Below are 22,056 nucleotides of genomic sequence, written 5' to 3' on the forward strand. Positions count from 1 at the left end.
GGCCCCTAGAAAGTGTGAACTGGAACGTGTCTGCCCGGAGCATCCCTCCTCTGTCCTGACTAGGCCCCTAGAAAGTGTGAACTGAAACGCGTCTGCCCGGAGCATCCCTCCTCTGTCCTGACTAGGCCCCTAGAAAGTGCGAACTGGAACGCGTCTGCCCGGAGCATCCCTCCTCTGTCCTGACTAGGCCCCTAGAAAGTGTGAACTGAAACGCGTCTGCCCGGAGCATCCCTCCTCTGTCCTGACTAGGCCCCTAGAAAGTGTGAACTGGAACGCGTCTGCCCGGAGCATCCCTCCTCTGTCCTGACTAGGCCCCTAGAAAGTGTGAACTGAAACGCGTCTGCCCGGAGCATCCCTCCTCTGTCCTGACTAGGCCCCTAGAAAGTGCGAACTGGAACGCGTCTGCCCGGAGCATCCCTCCTCTGTCCTGACTAGGCCCCTAGAAAGTGCGAACTGGAACGCGTCTGCCCGGAGCATCCCTCCTCTGTGCTGGGCCTAGGGTCTCACCAACTCTCTGAACTCCTAGAGTTAGGGGGACTGGGCACTGGCAGGCGTCCTTCCCCATTCCGTCAGCCAGGCCCACGGGAGGGCGGAAGTGGTCTGGCCACAGGGATGACCATGGTGCTGGCCTTTCTGAACTGCGTCCCGCCTCCACTGGTGGGCGCACCCTCCAGGCCTTCGTCCTAACGTGGCCCCACACAGCTTTAGGGATCACTGCTGGTCACTACCCGGGTCCTGCAGGCCCATGGCAGGGGACACTACCTCAGATGTCACCTTTGTACATCCCTCCTTTGCAGCATTTTCTTTTTTACAGCAAGTGGGTCTAACTGCGGCGACCTAGAAACTCCTACAGATGGCAATGTTGAGCAAGCGTGTCCTGGGAACAGGAGTCATTTTTCACTCCCGTGACAGCCCGCAGGACGCAGACACTGCTGTCGATTTACGAGGGCTTAGTATTAATTAACATAAACTCAGGGACTCAGCCACCATGCCTTATGTGGGCCTGACGGTTTCATAGTCGCAGAGAAAAGCAGTCTGGGATTCGGCCGCTGTCTGCCGCTAGTTTTCAGCCCATTGGAAGAACAGAGACAATAGGCTGTGAGTTGGAAAGTCCCACGAAAGGGTCGCCTTTCCGCCCAGCCCTGCAAACAGCTAATGTCTCCTTCCCCACCTCTGTTCCTATGAGACGCCGCTGCTTTGACGGGGTCTCCCCATTGCAGTCAAAGAGGGGGGTTTCCACTTTCTCAGTGAATAGAGATGATACAATTTTTAGGACTGAACACTGGAGAAAAAGTCAGCCCAATAAGAAATAAGCTTTCTTTTGTTTCTCTCCTTAGCCAAAAGGGTATTATAACTACTTCAATAACCTAAATTTGAACATTGTAACTACTTTAAAAACATGTTCTGGACATACGTGTTTTGGTGACACTGTGACAGAGAAAGATCCCGGCGCCTGTGCAGCGGCGTAAGCGAGGCTGGAGTGCACTCCGAGTGTCTCAGGGTCTGCGACAGCACCGCCTCAGGGCAAGGGCCACGCACACAGCCGTGCCATTGACAGATTTAAGCCTCATTCTGATTCTCTAACAGCAAGGAAAATCCTGCCTGACAGTAATATGTCACCCCAAAAATGAGCTGGTGTGCTCCTGACACATTTTCTCAGTGAAACTGTAGGAAAACACGCTACTTAGAATACAAAATTAATCATTTAGAAGAGTCAATGGTTTGTTTCACCAAATCAGTGTTAGTCACAAACCCTTTCTGAGTCAACAAAAAAATGTGTTCTAGTCTCACTAGGCAAAGGCCCTATTTAGAGAGAAAGGCGTGCTCCCCTGACCACACCGCCTGCGACCTGAGTGGCAGACTGGGCTCACGGAGAAGGACGCACAGTGATCTCTTTGGGGCCATCCTCCTCCGCCCTGCGGGGCTTCATTTTGGTGTAGTCCACAGGCAGGTCCCAGCAGTCGCCCTCGCTCAGCGGGAAGCACCGGCTGCCCATCACGGCCTGCTGCTGCGGGGACATGGGCTCCAGCGGGGTCAGGACGGGGCAGCAGCCCTCCCTCGGCCTCTGCTTGTTCATGCTCAGGTCCAGAGTGCCATTCTCGTCCACCTCCATGTCAGGGTTCTGCAGCAGAAAGACAGATAGCCACGCGGTCCCATCCCCAGACCCTACTCGCCTCCAGCCACCCAGTCTCATTTACATAGATCCCCCGTGAGTGGGCAGAAGGCCGTCCTTCATCCACTTCTGCTGCCCCAGGCTGCACTGGGCCACACACGCCTGCACCCATCTCTCTGTTGATCTATCACGTACCCATCCACCTAGCCGTCCTCTGTCTACCTACCTGCCTGCCTGCCTACTGTCTATGCATCTACCACTCACCTACCTGCCCTGCCTCTCTGCCCACCGTGTCTATTTCCATCCACATCTCCCTCCACATCCCCAGTGCATCTCTGCTTCTGGGAACAGCCTGCCAGAAACACCAGACACATGCCTGATTTTGATTCTGTTCCACTTCAAATACCCACTAAGAGATAAGAATTATAATGTGTGTGTGTACGGAACATGTCTTTCTCCTTAAAATTATACATTCTTAAAGTGAATACATACTTAAGAATTCTCCTTTGGGTTCTTTGATGCTAAATCGGTCAAGACTTGGAGAGGGAGGAAACAAAAGAATCAGAGGGTGGAGGGAGAAGGATCGAAAATGTGCTTTCTAACCCAAAATCCCACGACGAGGAGCATTTCTCGTTTTAAGAAAGGAGGCCGTGTGGTCACGGTTCAAAGACCTTTGCGGCTGTGACTACGTCTGACCTGCGGTTGCGACTACAGTCTGACCTACTCTGAGTTCAGCAAGCCTGCAATGCAGTCGACTGGCTTAAAGAAACAAAGAGGTCCAGGGTGAGTTCCTTTTTTTAAGATGCTTTGAAACAGATCAAGAATTCTTCAGACTGGCCTCGAGGAGGAGGGGAGAAGGAAAGCCCAAGAGGAGGCGGGGAGGAAGCGCCCCCGCCCTGAGCGCTGCACGGGGTGTGCACAGAGCCGGTGCAGCCTGCTGCCTGCTCAGATGTCGGCCGCTCTCTCCACGGATGAAACAGCAGAGGGAAGGCGCTCAGAATAAAACCCCATCCTCCGGGCTGTTACCTTGATGAATTATAGAGTATTATTCTGCCTCAACAATTTCTGTCAAGGTGTGCTCCTGATTTCAAGCTCCCAGACTAATTCAGCCTTCATAATGTTGGACTAATTCTCTCAGTCTGAGTTTAATTTTAATAAAGTGGAAAACACTGGAAGGGGTCATGCTCTTCCCTTTGTTCCGTGGCAGCCTCGCATTTAGCAGCCTGGTCACCATGGAAATGGCATGCCCTGATCCCTCCCCAAAATCTTAATAGAAAAATGCATTTGCAGAACATGAAATTACTGACCTCTCTCCCTTCATACACATCACTCTCCTCTATAACAACTGCGGTCAGGTGTGAGGCAGGGGCAGGCCCAGAAGCGGTAGAAAACGGACAAACACCTTTGTCCCTGGAGAGGAGTGGACACGTGTCTGCCTGCATGCGTGCCCGAGACACCTGGGGCCTTGCCGGCAGCCCTGCTGCCACCTCACTGGCTCTCCTGATCTGGCACAAGCAGCGAGTCGTGGACAAGAAAACCAGAATTACAAAACCGCCACAAGACCTGGGCTTTCTGAGCTGCACGACTGGTCCCTGTGGAATCGGACTGGCACTTCCTTGCTCCCCAGTTCTGGGTGGCCTGTTGGGAGCAGGGTAAGGACCGTCTCGCCCCTTATCTGACAACCTTGAACTGAAAGTTCGAGGCACGAGCTGCTTTAGGTCCCCTGTGCCTTTTGTTCACAGAATGGGTGGATCTCAAGTGGATCTACATCGTTGACACGGAGCAGCCTCAGAGGCTGGGCCACGTCCCAACCATCAAGCCCTGCTCCACAGGGCAGGGCTGCTCATCGAGAGAGGATGCTCAGCAAGAGGGCCCACCTCCCCCGTGCCCCCAGGTGGCGTACCCGTGCCACGCACAGATCCTGTGGCTTGGCGGGCAGGCTCTGCGGCATCTCGCGGCAGCGCGTGGACAGGTTGAGGATGGCGGTGGCCGCCATGTGGGCAGCCTCCACGTCTTGCGTGTAGTCGAAGCTGCAGGTGCTGCTGGCGCTGCTGCCGCCTCCACAGCTCAGGCCGCTGCTGCTGCTGGGCGCATAGCTGCTGGCGGTGCTGCTGCTGGGGCTGGCGTCCTTGCAGTGCCGCTTCGCTGGGGAGACACGGGCAGGGTGACTCGGGTACCCGCCGGGCCACGGCGCCCTGCCACCCGCACCTCCCGCCAGCCCTGCGCGTAGACACACATTGCACGGAGGGCGTGGGCCGCCTGCGGACTGCCAAGGAGAAAGCCCCCGGCTGCCTCCCGGGGCACTGAGCACGTGGCGAGTGAGCAGGGCTGGGCAGCACACAGCCGAGCCTCCCGAGGCACCCCCCGCCTGCTCGGGCCTCACCAGACATTGGCAGGGCCTGGGCAGCCCAGCCTGGCTGAGGCCCAGGAGGCAGCATCCCTGCAAGGGCCCTCCCACCAGGAGGGCTGTGGTGGCCAATGGGGCTCCCTGTCCTGTGCCTGGGCCACCTGTCAGGCCTACGGGGACCTGTGCTTTGAGAAGTGGCGTTCGGGCTGGGTGTGCAGACCAGACAATGGACTGGGACACCCCTTTCCTCAGGGAAAGCCTCGTCCTTTGATCCTAACAAAGAGCCACGTAGGTGGAAGGGTGGCGGCTGAGGGGAGACTCGCATCCTGTGGACGGGGTATGTGGGTGCGCCTGAGACAAACATGCACACAACCGCATGGCCGTGCAGGGATGCACAGACACACCCTCTGCACACAGACGGCCTCCCGTCTCTGGCACAGAGCCTCACTCAGGACCTCTCTCCGCAGCCACCTCCCTCCCAGCCAGACAGGCCCTTGGGGACAAGGACGGCCCTTAGAGCTGCTTGCACCTCCTTCAGGGTGTGGTGGGAGCGTCTGATGCGTGGTCTATGAGGGTGGCCCATTATCAGTGCCAGGCTCACTGAAGTCACAGGGTCAGATTTCTCACCCTGGGGCCTGGCAGGGAGGGCTCCTCAAAGGTGAACCTGGACTTGGCGTCAGACCCCAGAACACACCTCCCTCATAGTGTCCCGACCCTCCCCCAGAGAGCCCCCCTGTTATGGAGTACACGCGTCTCTTGAACCTGCTTTCCACAGAGTCCCAGGCTCCCCTGTGTGGGCACCAGGTGCAGCAGGACATGTGATGGGGGTGCTCACACAGGGTTCTGCTGTGCTAAGGCGCCAGGCCCAAAGGGCAACCCGTCTGCATTCCCGCTGACAGCAGGGAGGGAGCCGTGGCCTGACCATTCTCACAGTTGTCCCCAAATTGTCACTGTGGGGCTGCACCTCGAGTACTCCCGGAGAACGAGCTGCACAGTGCTTTCCCCAAACACAACTGGACAAACAGAGCAGCCCCCACCAAGCCGACACCAAAGCCTCTTTTCAGATACAAACAAAAGGAACCGAGCTTTCCTCAGGGGAAACTTCCGACTGTGCACTGAAGCTGGGGTCTTCCTGACACTGTGGACAAGGCTCACTGTTCCCACCCGGCCATGCAGGGATGCGGCCAGCCACTCGACCTTGTCGCAGCCCCTGACAAAGCCACAAAGCCACTGCACAAGCTGGCGGCCGTCAGAACCAGGTTCCCTTGCGTGGACCAGGGGTCAGTTCCACACTCCTGCCTACCGAGCATGAGCAGCTTGCAGGCAAGTGACTTCTATTCTGCCCACCTGACCAGGTCAGCCATGAGCACCAGACCCTGGCTCCTGGGGTGCCAGACCATGAGGCCTCCCCTGCGAACGCGCCTCCTCTCAGCTCCGGGGCACCGGGAGCAGCGGGGCTCGGGTCCGAGCCCAGAGGGCCAGGGCTGAGGGAGCCATCCAGAGAGATCCCACAGAGGCCACCCTCGGGAGGCCGCCCAGAGACCTGCCATAAAGCACCCGGAGACAGCAGTGCCAGCTCACAGCCAAGACACTCTGGTAGGAACACAAGTTTGTGGTTTTACATCAATCACACATTTTTAGGAAAACAAACAAAAACATTCTGGGAGAAGTAAAATAATACTTATAAGGGATTTTTTCCCCTAATGAGGGCTGGTCACTGGCTCAGGAAAAAGTGTGGTCAAAATAAATAAGAAAAATGGCGGTTTTGTTTAAAAATGAGCAGTATCCAATTTCCAAAAGTAGGCAGGACAACCTGTGTCTATGCCACTAATCGCAGCCAACTTGGTACAGGGTGTCTCCTTCCGCGAACGCTTCAATTCAGACGACTCTGGACTGTGCCCGGGGGCGGGGCTTGGACGTAGCGAGCGTAGACGCTGCAGGGTAAGCGACCAGGACAGCTGACGTGTCCTTCCACCAAGTGTCCTAGACCTTTCTGTTTTGTTTTGTTCCAAATGAAAATAGGAGTTTCTATACTACAAATCTTCCAGGTGATGCAGGCCGTGGGTTCTAATAATTACCTGTGCATTTACAAAGCCCTAGCCAGTCACCTGCAACCACACTGTGCTGACCCCAGGGCACTGCAGAGACGGGGGTGCGCCTGGCCCAGGCCATTCTTTTGCACCCAGGGAGCCCCACCTTGTCAGATGGGAGCACCTGAATCACAATAAAACGACTGGGTTTTTCTTCTGGCAAACAAAGCTATTTTCAATCACATGGGTTTCCAGTTGGTCAGCGGACAGGAACTTGTTCATGTCCTTCCAGGGCAGCGTGTCCCTGGGATTGCAGACAGGGCCGTGCCTTTGTGCCACCACGTCCACAATGCGCCGGGTCCTACACCACACTGAGGAACAACCCCACAGACAGCTGGCCCACTCTCGCAGGAGGAGGACAAGCATGGAATTTCTACTAAATAAATACGATCAATAAAACAAAGCGAAGCATAGCACCTCCCACCAGGACTCTCACTACCTGCTCCACTCGGATGAGTTTCACTGAGCGTGTTCTGTTCTCCGAGACACGTCCACTTTCTCACGTGTCCACGTTTTCAGGCAGGGAGTGAATGCCTGTGTGCTCACATTGTGGATCTCCATGAAAACCAGACCAAAAGGGACTCAGTCCTTGATGTGCCTCAAGGGTGCACCCACAGGCAGGACCACAGCCCTCAGGCCCTGCTGCCCGGCTTCACGCACTGCCCGTCCGCATGCAGGCTCCCATCTGTGCCCTCACAGGTGAGCCCAGGACGGACGCATCACCCTAAATGGAAAAGGCGTTTCCCCGAGACCTCCTGTCAGGGCATCTCTGCGCCCAAGCTATCCACGCAAAGGGCTCCCTATCCATGAGGGCAGGTTCTCAGCTTCCTCTCTGTGCTCCTGCACAGCTACCTTCTGCCTGCCGGCCTGCTGCTGCCCATGAGGAGGCGACCAGGCGCTGTATGGGGCACGGTGTGCCCCGCCTCCAGGAGGGCTGCGGATGCAGGCTGGGGTCTGTCAGAGCCTGACAAGGGCACACTGAGAGCAGGTGTCAGCTGTGGATGAGCACCTGGTCAGGTAAACAGGAGGCACCTTCCAGGGAGAGGCTGGCAGGAGGCAAGGGTGTGCGGGGTGGGAAGGCCCAGCCACAGAGGACTAATGGGGCCGGGACAGGAGGGAGCGCAGTGCGGGAGAGGCTGCCAGAGGCAGTTAGATGAGACCAGGACCAGGGACAGGGAGAAGGCCGGCAGGAAGGGCGCACTCACAGGGCACCAGGTTTCAGTGACAAAGACAAGGAAGTTCAAAGATAATCATAAAGTTCTGAGGTCAGGAGAGCTGAGAAGGTGGGGATGACAAAGGGGGGTCCTGAAGAGAGCCCATCCGGGTGGCGACACAGGTGCCAGGGCCCAGCCCAGGGGCCTCAGGAGCCCCGGCCTCTGCACAGCCGCTCAGCTGGCACTGAGGGAGGGCAGGGGTGAGGTGGATACTGAGACAGACTCTCACGTCATCCGCACGTCACAGCGTCGTCTTCTTTCCCTCTTCCTCAAGTACCTAACAACGCGGAGCCATCCTCAGCGCCACACAGGCAGCGTGCAGGGGTCTGGGAGGGGATGCGGCCAGCGCTCAAGGCCAGGGCAGGACCGGACCCACCCGTGGAAGCTCTGCCCATCCTCACCCTTCCCTCCGTCGGCGTGTCCTGCCCATGGATTTCCACGTCCACGTCCTCACCATCTGCACGATCATCCCTGGCTCGCCCCCTCCTCTCCCGAGTTTCGAGTGCAGCACCCGGCCCACTGGCAGCCCACTGACCCACAGGTTTCCTGACTTCTCGTCATGTCCGCTGAGACTCACGGCCACATCCCACACATGCACCTAGACTGAGCTCGTGCTGAAGCTGCAGGTGAAGGGCCTCCTCGCCGCACTGCGCATGAGCCTCTCACCCCTTCTCTCTATTCTTCTCTTCCTCGAAACTTGTGGTCAAGAGGGAAAGAGCAGATGGACAGACAGATGAAGGTATGGACAGACAACGGGTAGATGTGATTTATGAATGGACAGATGGATGGACAGGCAGATGGACAGACAGACAGCAGCTGGTGCATGTCTGGAGAACGCAGGAGGATGCCCACGTGCTGAGTGTTTCGGTCACAGTGGGTGGAGTCTAGGGGGGACAGGCAGACCAGGGGGAGAAGGTCCTCTCTCTAGGCCAGCTCCATGTCTACAGCCCTGCTCCCGAGCACAGTGGGAGCAGGGCTGTAGACATACCCTACCCCCACTACAGGCGCATAGCACTCTCTTTTTAAAGGACCAATGGCCGAACTCCTTGTGCACCTAAGCAAGTCTCGGGGGACATTTGGAAGGTGAGTGTGGACCACAGTCACCCTGGGGCGTCTCCCTGATGACCAGGAGAGGGTGGCTCTGAGCCCACCCGTCGGAGCCAGCCCAATCCACCCCTTCCTTCGAGGGCTCCTTCCTCGATGCATTAGCAACCTGTCAGGGGAGTAGTGGAAGACAAATGGGGTCATCGATGCTCTTTTTGGTAAACATTTAGTGCTGAAAGGGTGCCTTTTCTTTTCTCTTAGTTTCTTAAGGACCTAATATTGAAGTTTTTGTTCTGTTCTTGTTTTCTTGTGGGTCAGCTGAAGGGCATGGCTCTGCCCAAGCTTCTGACAACAGGGACTTTTCTGGGCAGGTGAGGATGAATGCCAACCACTAACATGGGTTTGTGCACTAGCCTTCCCAGCAGGGCAGATGCCGTCACCTCCACTCCACGCTGGGAACTGACACCAGGGAGACCAACGCGCCCCACACGGAGAGCCAGGGCAAGGGCGGAGAGCACACCCAAGGAGACTCGAGGTCTGGTCCACTCGGCACGGCCTCTCGCAGCCCCGCCCGACAGCGAGGGGAGGAGTCAGGCCACGCGGAGCAGCAGCAGAAACGCGCAAGGACGAACAGCGGGCGCCGTGCTCAGCGGACACTGCACAGCTGGTGCCACCACAGAGCCTCACTATGTGAGTGCAGTCTCCTCTGACCCTTCATTTGCAATCAAATGAGTAAAATTATAACAAAACCTGAAACTGGCAAATTATCATTACAAAATAAACACAACAAAAATGATTATTTTTTGTTATGCTATAAGCCACTTCCTTTTCCCATTTATATCTTGCTCCTACATATTAAGAATTGATATACGCAAGGATAATCAATATTTTGATATATCAAAGAAACATTACATTCTATTCACTACCCAAACTAATTGTTACTAAGGCCAAGAATGATTCACGTAACTTAGAGAAAGGTGCAAGCTGCTTGTCTTGAATTATAAAGGTTCAGAGCTCACCAACCACTCAATTTAAATGAGTTTTCTGTGTGCTGTGATTCTAATTAAATATCTTTTCAGAGAGGAGCTCGGACATGTTTAAAAACCCCTCTCCTTGACTCTGCTACAGAACACCAAGCTAAGCCTTTTAAATCATCAAAGGTTATGCAACCCACACCTCAATCCATAAAACCTGCCAACTAAGTCCACATGCCCTGGGATTTAAAGCAGAACCGTGGTTAGACGAGTCAACACAATCAAAGAAACTTGGTCTCCCCTCGACTGTTCCACTGCTGGCCACGATGGAATGCGACCTCGTCACACCCGCAGTGGCTTGAACACCGTGGGTGGACGCCACCGTCCTGTCCCTGGGAAGCAGGCAGTGTGTTTTGTCAGCCTTAGTATACTAGTGGACGACGTGGTCATGCCAGTGACAGTCATGTCACAGCGGGGCACACCCAGGGCCCGCTCCCGGGGGAGCACAGCCCAGGACCTGTGCCTGTGGAGGGGCCGGGCAACACCAGCAGCAGTCGTCCACCCTCAGCTGCTCAGAAGCACAGGGACCTAAACATGCCACCACACAGGGAACGCCTGGGGTTCTGGTTTGACAGGTGTGGGGTGCAGCCTGAGCATTAGAATTTTAGATCTCCCCCAGACACCTCTAGTGTGCACGCAGGGGTGGGGGGTGGGAGGGACGCAGACCTTTTCCAAACAGCCAGAGACTTGGGCGGCTGCTGCTGAGTGTCCAGGCTCACCTATGCTGGGCAGCTATGAAGGGACATCGATAAAGGGGAGGACACAGTCCTAGCGACAGCCTGGAGCGGGTGCACCAGGCTCTCAGTCCACACTCCGCAGGTCCCTCTTCCCCACCCCATGGACCACGGGCCTTAAGCAAGGGAGCCCACGCGCTGGTGTGCTGTTCTCTGGTGCCCAGCAGTGACCACATGCTCGACCGGTTTGTCGGAAATGGATATACACAACAACAACATTATTAACGGCAAGCGTGACTCTCATGTATAAGAGTGTGCACCTCCTACCATCATATCCTTTGGGGGATATGTCCCTGGTTTGCACCTTGGGAGCTATGGCCCGCTTGCCGTAAGTATGGCTGTCGTAACTGTTGTATTCAAACGAAGTCTTGGAATATTTCTCCAGCTCCTTGGCCAGGTTGGAGCGCGGCGTGGTCGTGGGGACGTTGTTTCTGTAGCCGTAGTGAGGGATCTCGAGCTGCTTTACAAAGCACATTGGCCTGTAAGCAAACAAGAAACAATGGACAGCTGGCTTCCTCGTGGCCGGGAGAGGCTGGGCTCGGGAACGACAGCATGCTTCTCAGCTGCCAGGACTCACAACCTGCGCTGACCACTGTCCTGCTCCCCGAGAACAGACCGAGGCACCAAGGTAACACAGCACCTCCTCAGCTGGCTGCCGGCGGCCAACGTAGCATAAAAAGAACGAAGCTAGGCTGATTCCGAAGACCCTGTCACAGGGGTGTTCAGAATCAGACTCCGACCGGCTAATAAACGGCTCATATTTGGGGAAAAAAAGAACAAAACTAAACTATGTACCCCCTCCCCCTTTCTTTCTCTTTGGGGTCCTGGTGGGTTTGGTGAAGAGACAGGTGTGAGGACACAAGAATCCAAGTCCACGCATTCTCTCCTGCACAGAGCGAGGACCACACTCAACTGAAGGGAGCTAAGAAGATGACTTCCTCTGAACACGAGAGGAAAGGAAGAAATACTCAATAGGGATGTGGGCTGAAGCAAACCTAGACATAAGTTTACACATCTGGACAGTAAACAACACATGCAGCAATATATTTTGATAAATATTAGCACACACTTTCAATACTTTTACTAGGAGTCACTCATTTTTCTAATTATCATTATTTAAGACCCCACTTGGTTTTCTGTGTGTGTGTGTGCGTGCAACTATCTATCTATCTCATAGGTGGATTTTAAGCTCTTTTTGGAAATAGTGTATCACTTACAGAGAGTACCCTTCACTCAAGTTCACCTCACGTCACTTTTATTCACCAAGACACCCAGGCACTTCCTCAGACTTTGTGAACTCAGCTCCTTTCCTTGTCAGGTCCGCAGAACAGTGGCGCCCAGGTGCCCTTGTGCTATCTGAGCAGCATGGCCGTGCAGATGGATAGCCCGGCTTTGTCTCAAGCCCTCATGGGCCATGGTCTCATTTGTGAGTGTGCGTGTGTGACACCACCTCAGGAGCCCAGGTGCTGTTGGGGTCTGAGCAAGAGGCCACACCCAGCTGCAAGATTCAGCTCCACTCCGATGGAGAAGTTAGAGCTTGCTGTACAGAATCACCAAGGGCGAGACCTGGGTGGCAAAAGCATTGCAGAAAAAGGAACAACGGAGCTGGAAGATGAGGAATGTCTTTGGGGAGTCATAGGGGACTGTGCTGGGGGCCAGACTGGGAGTCAGTCCGTCCCTCTAGTGAGCAATGCCAGAGGGTGGGCTGGGGAGGGCGTGACCCTAGGCCTACCGGGCACAGGCCTCGGCAAGGAGGCCTCCTCGGAGGCAGAATGGAGGCAGGGCGGGCTGAGCCAGGGTGTTGCGGAGAAGCTAAAAAATTTGGACAGGGTGGACAAACTTGCTCCAGTCTTAAATTCCTGTTGGAGTATTTACTTAAAGACTTATAAAAATCGTAAACAGTGAAATGATTGTAGGTTCAAGTTCTTTTTCCCTCCTTCCTGTCTCTGTCCTTCCTCCATCGAGTGAACACCCTGCGTGGAGACAGACAGAAGGACGGCGGCCCAGGTCCCAGCCTTGTTCACAGCTGCGACTCCAGTGCCTGGGGTGAGCATGGGGAGGGGCGGGGGGCTGGAGATGAGCCCGCGCACCAGCCTGGTGCCAGCTGTCCTCCGAGAGCCAGGCCCCCAGCCTGGCTGCCCTGGGCCCTCCTGTGTTGCACCTGACCTTCCCACACCCACGGCCTGAGGACACTGCCTGTCAGATGCACAATTGTTGCCTCCGGTCTTGCTTTTTGTCATTTAATGTGCTTCTCCACTGTGTCTGCCCAAAGTGGGGACGGCAGCTAAGACACCACGGAAACAGTGTGAATGCTGTTGTCTCGGGCTCGTGGGTCTGGGTGTGGCGACGTGTGCCACCATGGAGGCTCTTGTCTGTCTCAAGCTGCCACCGGAGCTTTGTGCTAGGACGAGGTTGGTGCTGACAGGAGGGACTGGCTGCCGGGTGGGCTTCCAGGAAGGGGTGGAATGGGGTGCTCCCAGCTCTCTGGAGGCTGGCCAAGCAGGCGAAGGGGTTTCAGGGAAGCCCTCACCTCAATCTCCTTCTGCTTCTCCTCAGTCTCCCTCGGTTAACAGCGTCTCGTCTCAGATGCACAGCCCCAGGGTTTCAGGGGGTCTCATGCTGCCACAACTAACAGTGAGCTGGGGTCGGGCTCTCAGGGAGGTCTCATCACTTACTTGTCAGTCTTACTTTCTGTGAGATGACAGTGACAGGTTCGACGGGTAGCACCCCCACACAGAGCCATCTAGAAGAATGCACACCAAGCCTGACTGAGGAATATCTCTGAATGCTAGGGTCACAGATGGCTTTTCTTGTCGTTTTCTGTTTAAATATCTCTCACTTTCTGCAGAGATTTTCTTTTCTGTCGAGGGACAGAGGAGTGGAAGGGCTCTGGTGGGATCTGCTCGGCGAGCTGTGCACAAGCCACAGCAGAACCACAAGGGGGGTCGTGTCCTTGCCTGCGGCTGTCCCAGGGATGTGTCCCGAAGAACAGTCGGCAGGGGTGAGACTGTGCGTGTGTGTGCGTGTGCGTGCGTGCGTGTGTGTGCATGCGTGTGTGTGTGCATGTGTGCGTGTGTGCGTATGTGTGCGTGCGTGCGTGTGCGTGCGTGCGTGTGCATGCGTGCGTGTGTGCGTATGTGTGCGTGCGTGTGCGTGTGTGCATGCGTGTGTGCGCGTGCGTGTGCGCGCGCGTGTGCATGCGTGTGTGTGCGTGTGTGTGTGCGTGTGTGTGTGTGTGTGCGTGTGTGTGTGTGCGTGTGTGTGCGTGCGTGCGTGGGGGGCTTGTTTCTCTCTTTAACATTAAGAGCAGGGCCCCTAACTGGCTCAGAGCTACAGCCTCACTCTGGCCTCCTCACCAACACACGTTGGCCCTAAACCTGTTGGCATTCCCGCCTCGGGCATGCTGGGCACGAAGGGGGCAGACCGCACAATGGTCAGCACAGTGCTCACGGGCCAGAGTGAGAGCTGACTGTAGGTTAGGACAGTGTGGGTTTCTTCCTCCCCGTCCTCTTTTCTAAACTTAGAAAACAGTGGGTTGAACCTGATGCTGTCTGAGGTCTTTCCTGGTTTATCACCTGGTGATGAGGTTTCAGGGGCAGGTCAGTCTGAGGACAGGAGAAGCAGCTCCGAGGCCCCACACAGAAGCCTCCATGATCACGCATCAGAAACGCGACCACCGCCCTGCAGGCTGGGGCTGTGGCTTCTCAACCAACTGGAGATGAACTGCCTCTGGGCATCTCACCCCTTGGTAAAGCTTCTCTACTGTCTAGCCTCCACAGTCATGCACTGTCAGAAGCAGTCCATCCACTTTCCTCATTTAAAAACTTACAATCAGTCACTGAGACCCAGGGAGGCGAAGTCACCTCCCGCCCTCACAGGGCCCGTGTGGGGTGAGGGTGGCCTGGGTCTCACTCCCAGCACAGCGCTCCTTCACTTCACTCCTGCCCTGGGTATGACCATCGCCTCCTGCACGTCCTGAGCCTGGGTGGGGGCTGCCTGCAGACGGAGCTCACGAAATGGGACACTCTGAGCTGGGTACCTTAGCACGCGGTCTGAGGCCTGGCTGGACTTGGACACGTCGCAGCTCTGGTGTTTCTCTTGGGCCTTGGCCAGCTTCTCCGCTGCAGCGATGGGGCATCCCGAGAGGCTGCAAGCACAGAAAGGGTCAGTTGTCCCCCAGACAGCTCCACACACAGCAACCAGCCACCCCCCGTCAGCACCATGACACCCAAGCAGGGGTGGGGGTGACCTCCCAAACTGCGTGGGCTTCCCTGACGTCAGGGGTGTGAATGGTGTGTTCCCTCATCTGCGGCAGACAGTGCCGCTAACCGGCCCTGAGTGCAATGTGCACTCTCCCTTCCCAGTGACACTGAGCCAAATCCTGGGACAGCCCCGACCATGATCCAGTCACGGTTTTCGACACAGGCTCCCCTCTGGGGTGTCTGCGAGCTCGGGGGGGTAACCGCCGGGCAGGCTCCCCTCTGGGGTGTCTGCGAGCTCTGGGGGGTAACCGCCGGGCAGGCTCCCCTCTGGGGTGTCTGCGAGCTCTGGGGGGTAACCGCCGGGCAGGCTCCCCTCTGGGGTGTCTGCAAGCTCTGGGGGTAACCGCCGGGCAGGCTGTGTCTGAGAGGTCCGAGCAGGGCAGGGCCACGGCTGCCACCAGGAGCGGAGGTCTGGCAGTCCCGTGAGCACCGCTGCCACAGCGAGGGCTGGCCCTCCCCTGGAGAGACGGAGAGGAAGCAGGACAACGCGCGGGCTGCTGAAAACTGTTTTGGAACTGGATGCTGAGGGGCAAAGCCAGACTGGCTCTCCTGTTCGAGCCCGTCCCTCATGAAACCATGGTGCCTGCTGTGTGTGGGACTCTGCTCACGCCCACGAAGTACAGCCACGCGTGGATCTCACTCTGTGGGCGCGTGGGTCAGCGAGGGTTTGACAAAGGACCTGGTACTACAGCGTGGCGTCGAGTCGTGCTCAGCAGCTCAGCACGACCCTGGCCACCCAGCACTGCTTTCTGCTGCAGCACAAGCCCAGGAAACTCAGAAGGGCTGGGGGTGGCAGGGTTGTAATTTGGCTCATCAATTTAACACATGCCACCCAATGTTTCAGTCAGGAAACAGGTGTTAAAGGGACACTCGCAGCAGTCCTCCCACTCGGACACAGCCTCATGTGAGCTCCCATGAGTGTGTGGAGCTGAAATGTAGGCTGTCGGACACACTGTAGCAGAGCCACTTTTGGCTACTGCAAGAAGTGTCTGATTGAACTGAATGCAACTTAGCAAGGGGAGAATAAGGGGAAGAGAGAACTGGAATCTGTCAGAGGAAAGGTACGATTCCGAGCCCATCGGAACAGCAGCCAGGGAAATTCTATACACCGGGCACACGGTCACCCACAGCTCCCCTGACATCTGCTCGCACTGCTGGTGTCCACAGCGATGACAGGGTTTCAGCAGAGCAGGGGCAGCCCAGCCCCATCACACACTGTGCAGTCTCCCCGTGTCCCACGGCCCACCCTGTGTGCCATGTGCCGTGGCCCCTGCTGACCTGGAGGGCAAGGGAGCTTCCCTGTGTTCCTTCCACTTGCTGCAAGTGGTCATGGTTCCATCTTAGATGTTCTACCAGGATGACACCTCCCAGTGAGGGCTGTCATCCCGTCACGACACGGCGGCCGACACATGAACGGCCGAGCAGCCGACCCACCATGCCTGGGGATGCAGGCTCCCTGCTCTGGAGCAGGGCGTTGGGGGCGCGAAGGAGACCGTGCCCTCCCAGGGGCCCACCTGTGGGCAGGACCGGTGCGCTGTGCTTACCTGCGGTGAGAGTTCCTGTTGCTATTTACATGCCCTCGCCCTGTGCAGCCCGGAGTAGGACACTTGAGAACATTCTCATGCATGGCAAGAACTTGACAAGGAGAGGCAGAGAAAACAGCGTGGCATTAAAACACTGAAATGGCCCAGGTACAGAGGACGCAGTCACTGTAACAAAGGGGGCGTGCACAGCACAGCCCCACAGACATCCATGATGGGCATGGTCAGGACAGCACATGTAGGAAGAGGGAGGCTGCCTCGGTCTGGCATGCAAAGAGGGTGCACTGTGTGGGCTGGAGGTCGGGACGTGAGGACGAGATCGTTCTGGGGCGGCCCATCTGTCTCCACACTGACTGACTCTGCTTGCCCTGGAGAGCATGCAGATTGGACAATGTCAACCGCCTATGTGTCAGAAACGCACGGTATTACGAAGGCATGGTAGCCATGGGGGAAGAGAACCCCACAATGTGTTTTTAAATAAAATGAATTAGGAAATGATTTTCCATCCAGGAGCTAAGTACTTGATCATTCTTCAGATGCAGTGAGCTGGCATAGCGACTGCTGTGCCCGAGCCGGTGAGGCCAGTGAGCAGGACATGCACCAGGTCACCGTGGGGCCAGAAGCCGCTAGTGGCTGTCAGGAACACGGCCTCACCCCTCAGGCGCAGGCAGGCTCCAGGCTGCTGGGAAGGCAGGTGCGCATGAGAAGTGAGGGGACAGCCAGGACACGTGGCCCTACACGCAGCCCGGATCAACTGGCTATAACTTCCCGGAGAACACAGTGGCTGGAACCTGCCGGAGCTTCCCTGTGAGTGAGGGTTACCTGGTGCAGGTGGCCGTGGAAGCCACTAAAAATAGTCTGCCCAGACGGTCACATAACTGAACTTCCTACAGCCGTATGCAGAGCAGGCCCTTCACCCGGGCGCGCACGGTGTGTGAGTCATTTCACTGAGCAAGGCGCTGACAGCCGAGGCCTAGCTCGTCTCCCCACCCAGGACAGCGCCACCCACTGGTTTTCACCGCCGCAGTTCTCACCGTGGAGTCAGGAGCGGCTGGTGACAGTGGGCCTGTGTGGGCTTGCTCTGTCGGGGCCTGGCTGTGGGGGGCTCCAGGCCATCTTCTTCCTGGGGGGACCTTGGCCCCACCGCCTGGTCTCTGCCCTGGCTCAGAGGCGGCAGCGGCCTCCCTTCCCAAGTGTGCTCTTGGTCTGCACCCCTTGTCCTCTTCCTGCCTCTGGGCCCTGCTCCACCCACAGCCTTCATTCTTTATTCTCCTACTTTGTAAAAATATGTTTTTGTTGATTTTTTAGTGAGAGAGGAATGGAGAGAGGCAGAAACATCGATGTGAGAGAGAAAAACATCTATCAGCTGCCTCCTGCACGCCCCCCACTGGGGGTCCAGCTGGCAACCCAGGCATGTGCCCTGACCGGGAATCGAACCGGGACCTCTCCGCCCCTGGACGACATTCCGCCCACTGAGCCACACTGGCCAGGCCCCACCTTTTCCACAGCTCTGTCATAACTCACACAGCCCTTCCCATGACACTGCTTCTTTCCCAGATTAACACACATGTTCCCTTTCATGCTGAACTTCTCCAATATGAAGTCTTCCCTGGAGACAGCAGGCACCTTTCATGTGTCTGTGGCGCAGCCTTCAGGCTGCCTGCTGAGTGGACACACAGGCCCCAGCGGGGGACGGGCTCATGTGCCTCTGGCTCCCAGGCCGTCTTCCTCCTGCTCTTCACCACGTCCTCGCCTTCTGCCGGCCTTCTCTGGGGAACCCTTCACGCCTGCGCCTTGTCATAGATGCTGTCCTCTCCGGCTCTGTTTCTCTGACTTCTCTGGACCCAGTGCTCTTCCTCTGCTCTGCCTCCTGGACTTTCACATCCTAAGCTCCCATCTGTGGCTCCTGTCCAGGCAACTTCACCCGTGTCTACTGACACCGCTCAGAGGACAGACCCGAGGGCACCTGCCCTTCTCCCGGTCTCCAGACATTCCTCCACAGCCTGTGGGGCATGTCCTACAGCACTTCCAATTCTGGGGGACAAATCCAGGCAGCGATCTCTCTATTTCTCAGCTCCCTGCACCTCCCATCGCTGAGCCTCCAGTCCTCTTCCATCTCGGCCATGTCTCCCTCCCCGACGAGGCCCTCCAGCCCTCCAGCCTGTCTCGGGCATGCTTCCTGAACCTGCCGCCTTCAGGCCAGGCCTCTTGCACGGACCATTACAGTAGCTTTCAGAAGACGCCGTGGCTCCTTCTCTCTCACGCAAGACAGGCTGCAATGTGATGTCAGTGTGGCCCGAGGTCTCTGGGGTGGCCATCAGCCTGGCTTGGGGCATCTGCAGCATGTGCTGAGCCTCTGCCCGGCGGAGGCCCCACTCTGTCTCAGCCAGGTGGGGCTTGTGGGGGACCAAAGCGTGGGTCTCATTCAGTGGGGCAGCCTCTGTTTCTACAGTGTGCTGTGAACTGGGGCTGCAGATGACTTCAGGGAATTCAACTGGAGAGCTGCTGTTTACGTGTTTGTGATGCCCAAGGATCTGGAGGCGCCTGGGGGTCAGTGTCAGAGCTGAGCCCACTCTTCCCCAGAGGGGGACGGGTGTGGACTGTAGGAACACATTCCACATGTGGCCCTCAGAACACGGTCCCTACCTCTGCTCCACTGATTCAGGCTGCTCTCGTGAAAATGTTCAGGACGGTTTGTCAGCCAGGAGAAGAAACTGACCTACTTTGAAGGTGAAAGCGTACGCCTTAAAGAAACACGGCATAACGAAGCTTTTTCTCTTAAGATGTTAGTACTGGGTCCCAATGGCTCACTTTGCAGATGAGGAAAGCCAGGTGCAGAGAGTGGGCGCCCTGCCCAAGGTCACACCCAGGTCTCAGCAGAGACAGGCAGTCTGGCTGAGGTGTCCACCCAGGCAAGCTCGTCCCTGCTCACGTTGGTCTGAAAAGCACTGAGTGTCGTCACCTTGCCAGGCCCTGTGCGGACCCTGGAGAGAAGGCGATGGGTCTATACCTGTTTCCCTCATCTGCCGCAGGCTCATGTCAGCAGGGGCCTGAGAGCGTGGGGGAAGCAGCTGCAGCCACACCTGCTGTCTCCCCACTCACGAGACACACGGGCAGAGCGCTACTCCCACAACTGCTCCCGCTGCTCCATGCCACGGACAGGAAACGGTTCTGACTTTCAGCAGCCACCTGAGAAGCTGCAGCCACAACAGCTTCTAAAAGGACTTCCCTGAGCACCCTCTGCTGGGCCTGTTCTGAGCCTTACCTATCGGGAGCGCCTCTGGGTTCTGGCAAATCTGCCTCCCAAAGTCCCATTTTAACGGGATGATCCTCGAAAGTTCCTGTAAACAGTCCACTGCCCATCTCATCCTATCTGCAGCCAAGTGACTCCACTGTCCTCACTGGAAGCCAGCCTCAGACAAGGAGGACAGTCCTTACACTCACCTGCAGGTTTGCAGACTCACAGTCATCTCTGAAAATGGGCCATTTTCCTGCACAATCATTTCTCCCTGTTTTTAAAACACCTGACATACTTCCTGGGCGGCAGGACAGATTAGAAAAGGTAAACATGAGCCCAGCTCTAGAGAGAACCCAGCTGCGTTAGAAATGCATTGCATATTCTCAGAACCTAACACAAATGTGTGGGATCAAAACCCACCCTCCATAAACCTCCTCATTTGACATTTTATTGTGTAGAAATGTTGGGACAACTATGACATGAAACAGATGTTTCAAGTAAAAAGCAATAAAATGTTCGTATAATGACTGGTTCACATCTGCGCACAGGTCCAGACAGCGGCCAAGGGCCCGTGTGTTTCCCGAGGGTCACAGCAGCTGCGCGCGGAAGGGATGCGGGCTGTCTGCACTCAGCCCTACAGCTGGCGCGGAGACGAGGGAGCACGAGCTGCCCAGGCCAGAGTGAGCTAAGGCCTGCAGGCCAGGTCTGCCACTGGGCAGAGCAACGGCTGGGCTGCGCTCCATCCCCGGGCCACTCCCACAGGAAGGACACCGAGGACACACTGCCCACTGGAGGGCGAGCTCTAGCCCACTGGCTCCCGGGTTTAGGGGTGCTGGGTGGCTGCCTGTCAGGACAGATGGGGATGACAGAGACGACAGAAACAACCGTCAAGGGTGCGGAGGCGGGTGAGGTGACTTACTTTCTGGAGGGACCCTATCTTTGTGCGGGCATCCAGACAGGCTGCGGTGGTGCGGGTACAGCCCAGTCACGTGGCCGGTCCCGTCGCACCCTGGGGTGGGGCACTTGCTCTCTTTCTTCTCTGCTCTCGAGGGATCTAAAAGTGACAACAGGTGTCAAGAGAATGACTTTTTTACCCACTGAAGACAAATGTGATCATTTCACACTCTGAAGAGACCTTGATGAAAGAAACTAGAGCAGGTGTCAGGGAGACGGCTTTGACATCAGGCTTTTGCGTAGGCCTTTGGTTTTGGGTGATCTTTGACCTTCAACAGTGTAATCATGAAACATAAAATATTCTACTTTCTGTGCTAAAGAAAACAGAAGACTATCCCTACCTGAGCTCTTGATGGACTGTTTCCCGTGTGTTACATGATAAGCTCAAAGAAACCGATGTAAACAGTGACGAGACAGTGACCTTCTTTCTCAGAGAACGAAACCAGTGTGGTCCTCCCGCAGCTGCTCTGAGGTGCCACCGCGGCTCTGTGCCGCTCCCTCTCCGCAGCTCCTTCTTAGGGAGCTCTGACCGCAGACGCCACAAGGGGCAGACCTGCTGGTGCGAATGGATTCCGTGCGACTCCCTCTGGAAGCAGGTCGATTCGGAGGCTCTGAGAATGAGCTGGACTCTCAGAGGGCACTGGAAGCAGTGCCCGAGGGGTGCACCACCTGACGGGGATGCGACCCCAAGGGCTCCAGAAGCTGCCAGAGCAGCCGCTGGGCATTTCCCTGCGTGCGCGGGAACCGAGGCAGCCAGGCACGAGGCTGCTGGGAAATGACTGCGCACCCAGACGAAGCCGAGCACGGCCCCCAAGAGAGTTCTGAGAGAAGGCGCAGCCCAGCAGGCCCTGGCGCACAGAAGCTTGTTCTGAGCAGCTTGAGAACCAGCTGCACAGACTACGCACAGACAGTGACTGGTACAGCTTGGTCCGGGGAGTGTTGGGGTGAAATTTCTTTAGGGGGTTAGTGCTTTTACATTAATATTTTATGCATCAAGCCAATCACAACTGTTAGAAAATACATGTTGTACTTCTGGTTAAGAATTAGTTTTCTATAAAGGAAAAAGTCTGGTTTAACATTTTTTAAAGTCTCATGAACTTTTTCTTCAGCCATTCACGTACACAGACATGGATAGAGGACTTGAAGGAATAACTAGATGCTTCTAGTTCCCATTAAAGAGCCCCTGTACTTGCAGCTGGCATGCTGGTTGATGTGACCGGTCTCTCAGGCTCCTTAAGCCAGCACGGGTGCTGGGGAATGTCCTGGCCACACTGTCTGCTGCTTCTCGCCACTCGCGTAGACCGTGAGCCCTGGAGAGAATCTAAGCGCACGCTGCCGTGACTTCAACTTCTGCCCTCGTCCTGGCACATCTCCGACACATGCAAACCCGAGGCCTAGCACTTCATCACCTTGCAAGTAATGTCACAGCAACACCGGTGTGACTGAGTTAATGTAAATGCAAAGGACACAGTGACAGTGTCCTAA

General features: G+C 56.4%; 1 protein-coding gene across 1 annotated transcript in view; it reads right to left on the minus strand.

Moving 5' to 3' along the window:
• The window catches only part of MYT1L (myelin transcription factor 1 like), a 149,619-nt gene that overhangs the window by 46,746 nt on the left and 80,817 nt on the right, over window positions 1–22,056 (minus strand). Inside the window, exons 9-14 of the mRNA XM_036262841.1 lie at window positions 20,537–20,671; window positions 16,383–16,473; window positions 14,616–14,723; window positions 10,844–11,055; window positions 4,017–4,258; window positions 1,886–2,122 (exon numbers count right to left, since the gene is read on the minus strand). Of these exons, the coding sequence (XP_036118734.1) occupies window positions 1,886–2,122; window positions 4,017–4,258; window positions 10,844–11,055; window positions 14,616–14,723; window positions 16,383–16,473; window positions 20,537–20,671 (1,025 nt within the window). The remainder of the gene's footprint in view (window positions 1–1,885; window positions 2,123–4,016; window positions 4,259–10,843; window positions 11,056–14,615; window positions 14,724–16,382; window positions 16,474–20,536; window positions 20,672–22,056) is intronic.

Source organism: Molossus molossus, unplaced genomic scaffold (assembly GCF_014108415.1).
Source record: "Molossus molossus isolate mMolMol1 unplaced genomic scaffold, mMolMol1.p scaffold_m16_p_15, whole genome shotgun sequence".
Classification (NCBI taxonomy): Eukaryota; Metazoa; Chordata; class Mammalia; order Chiroptera; family Molossidae; genus Molossus; species Molossus molossus.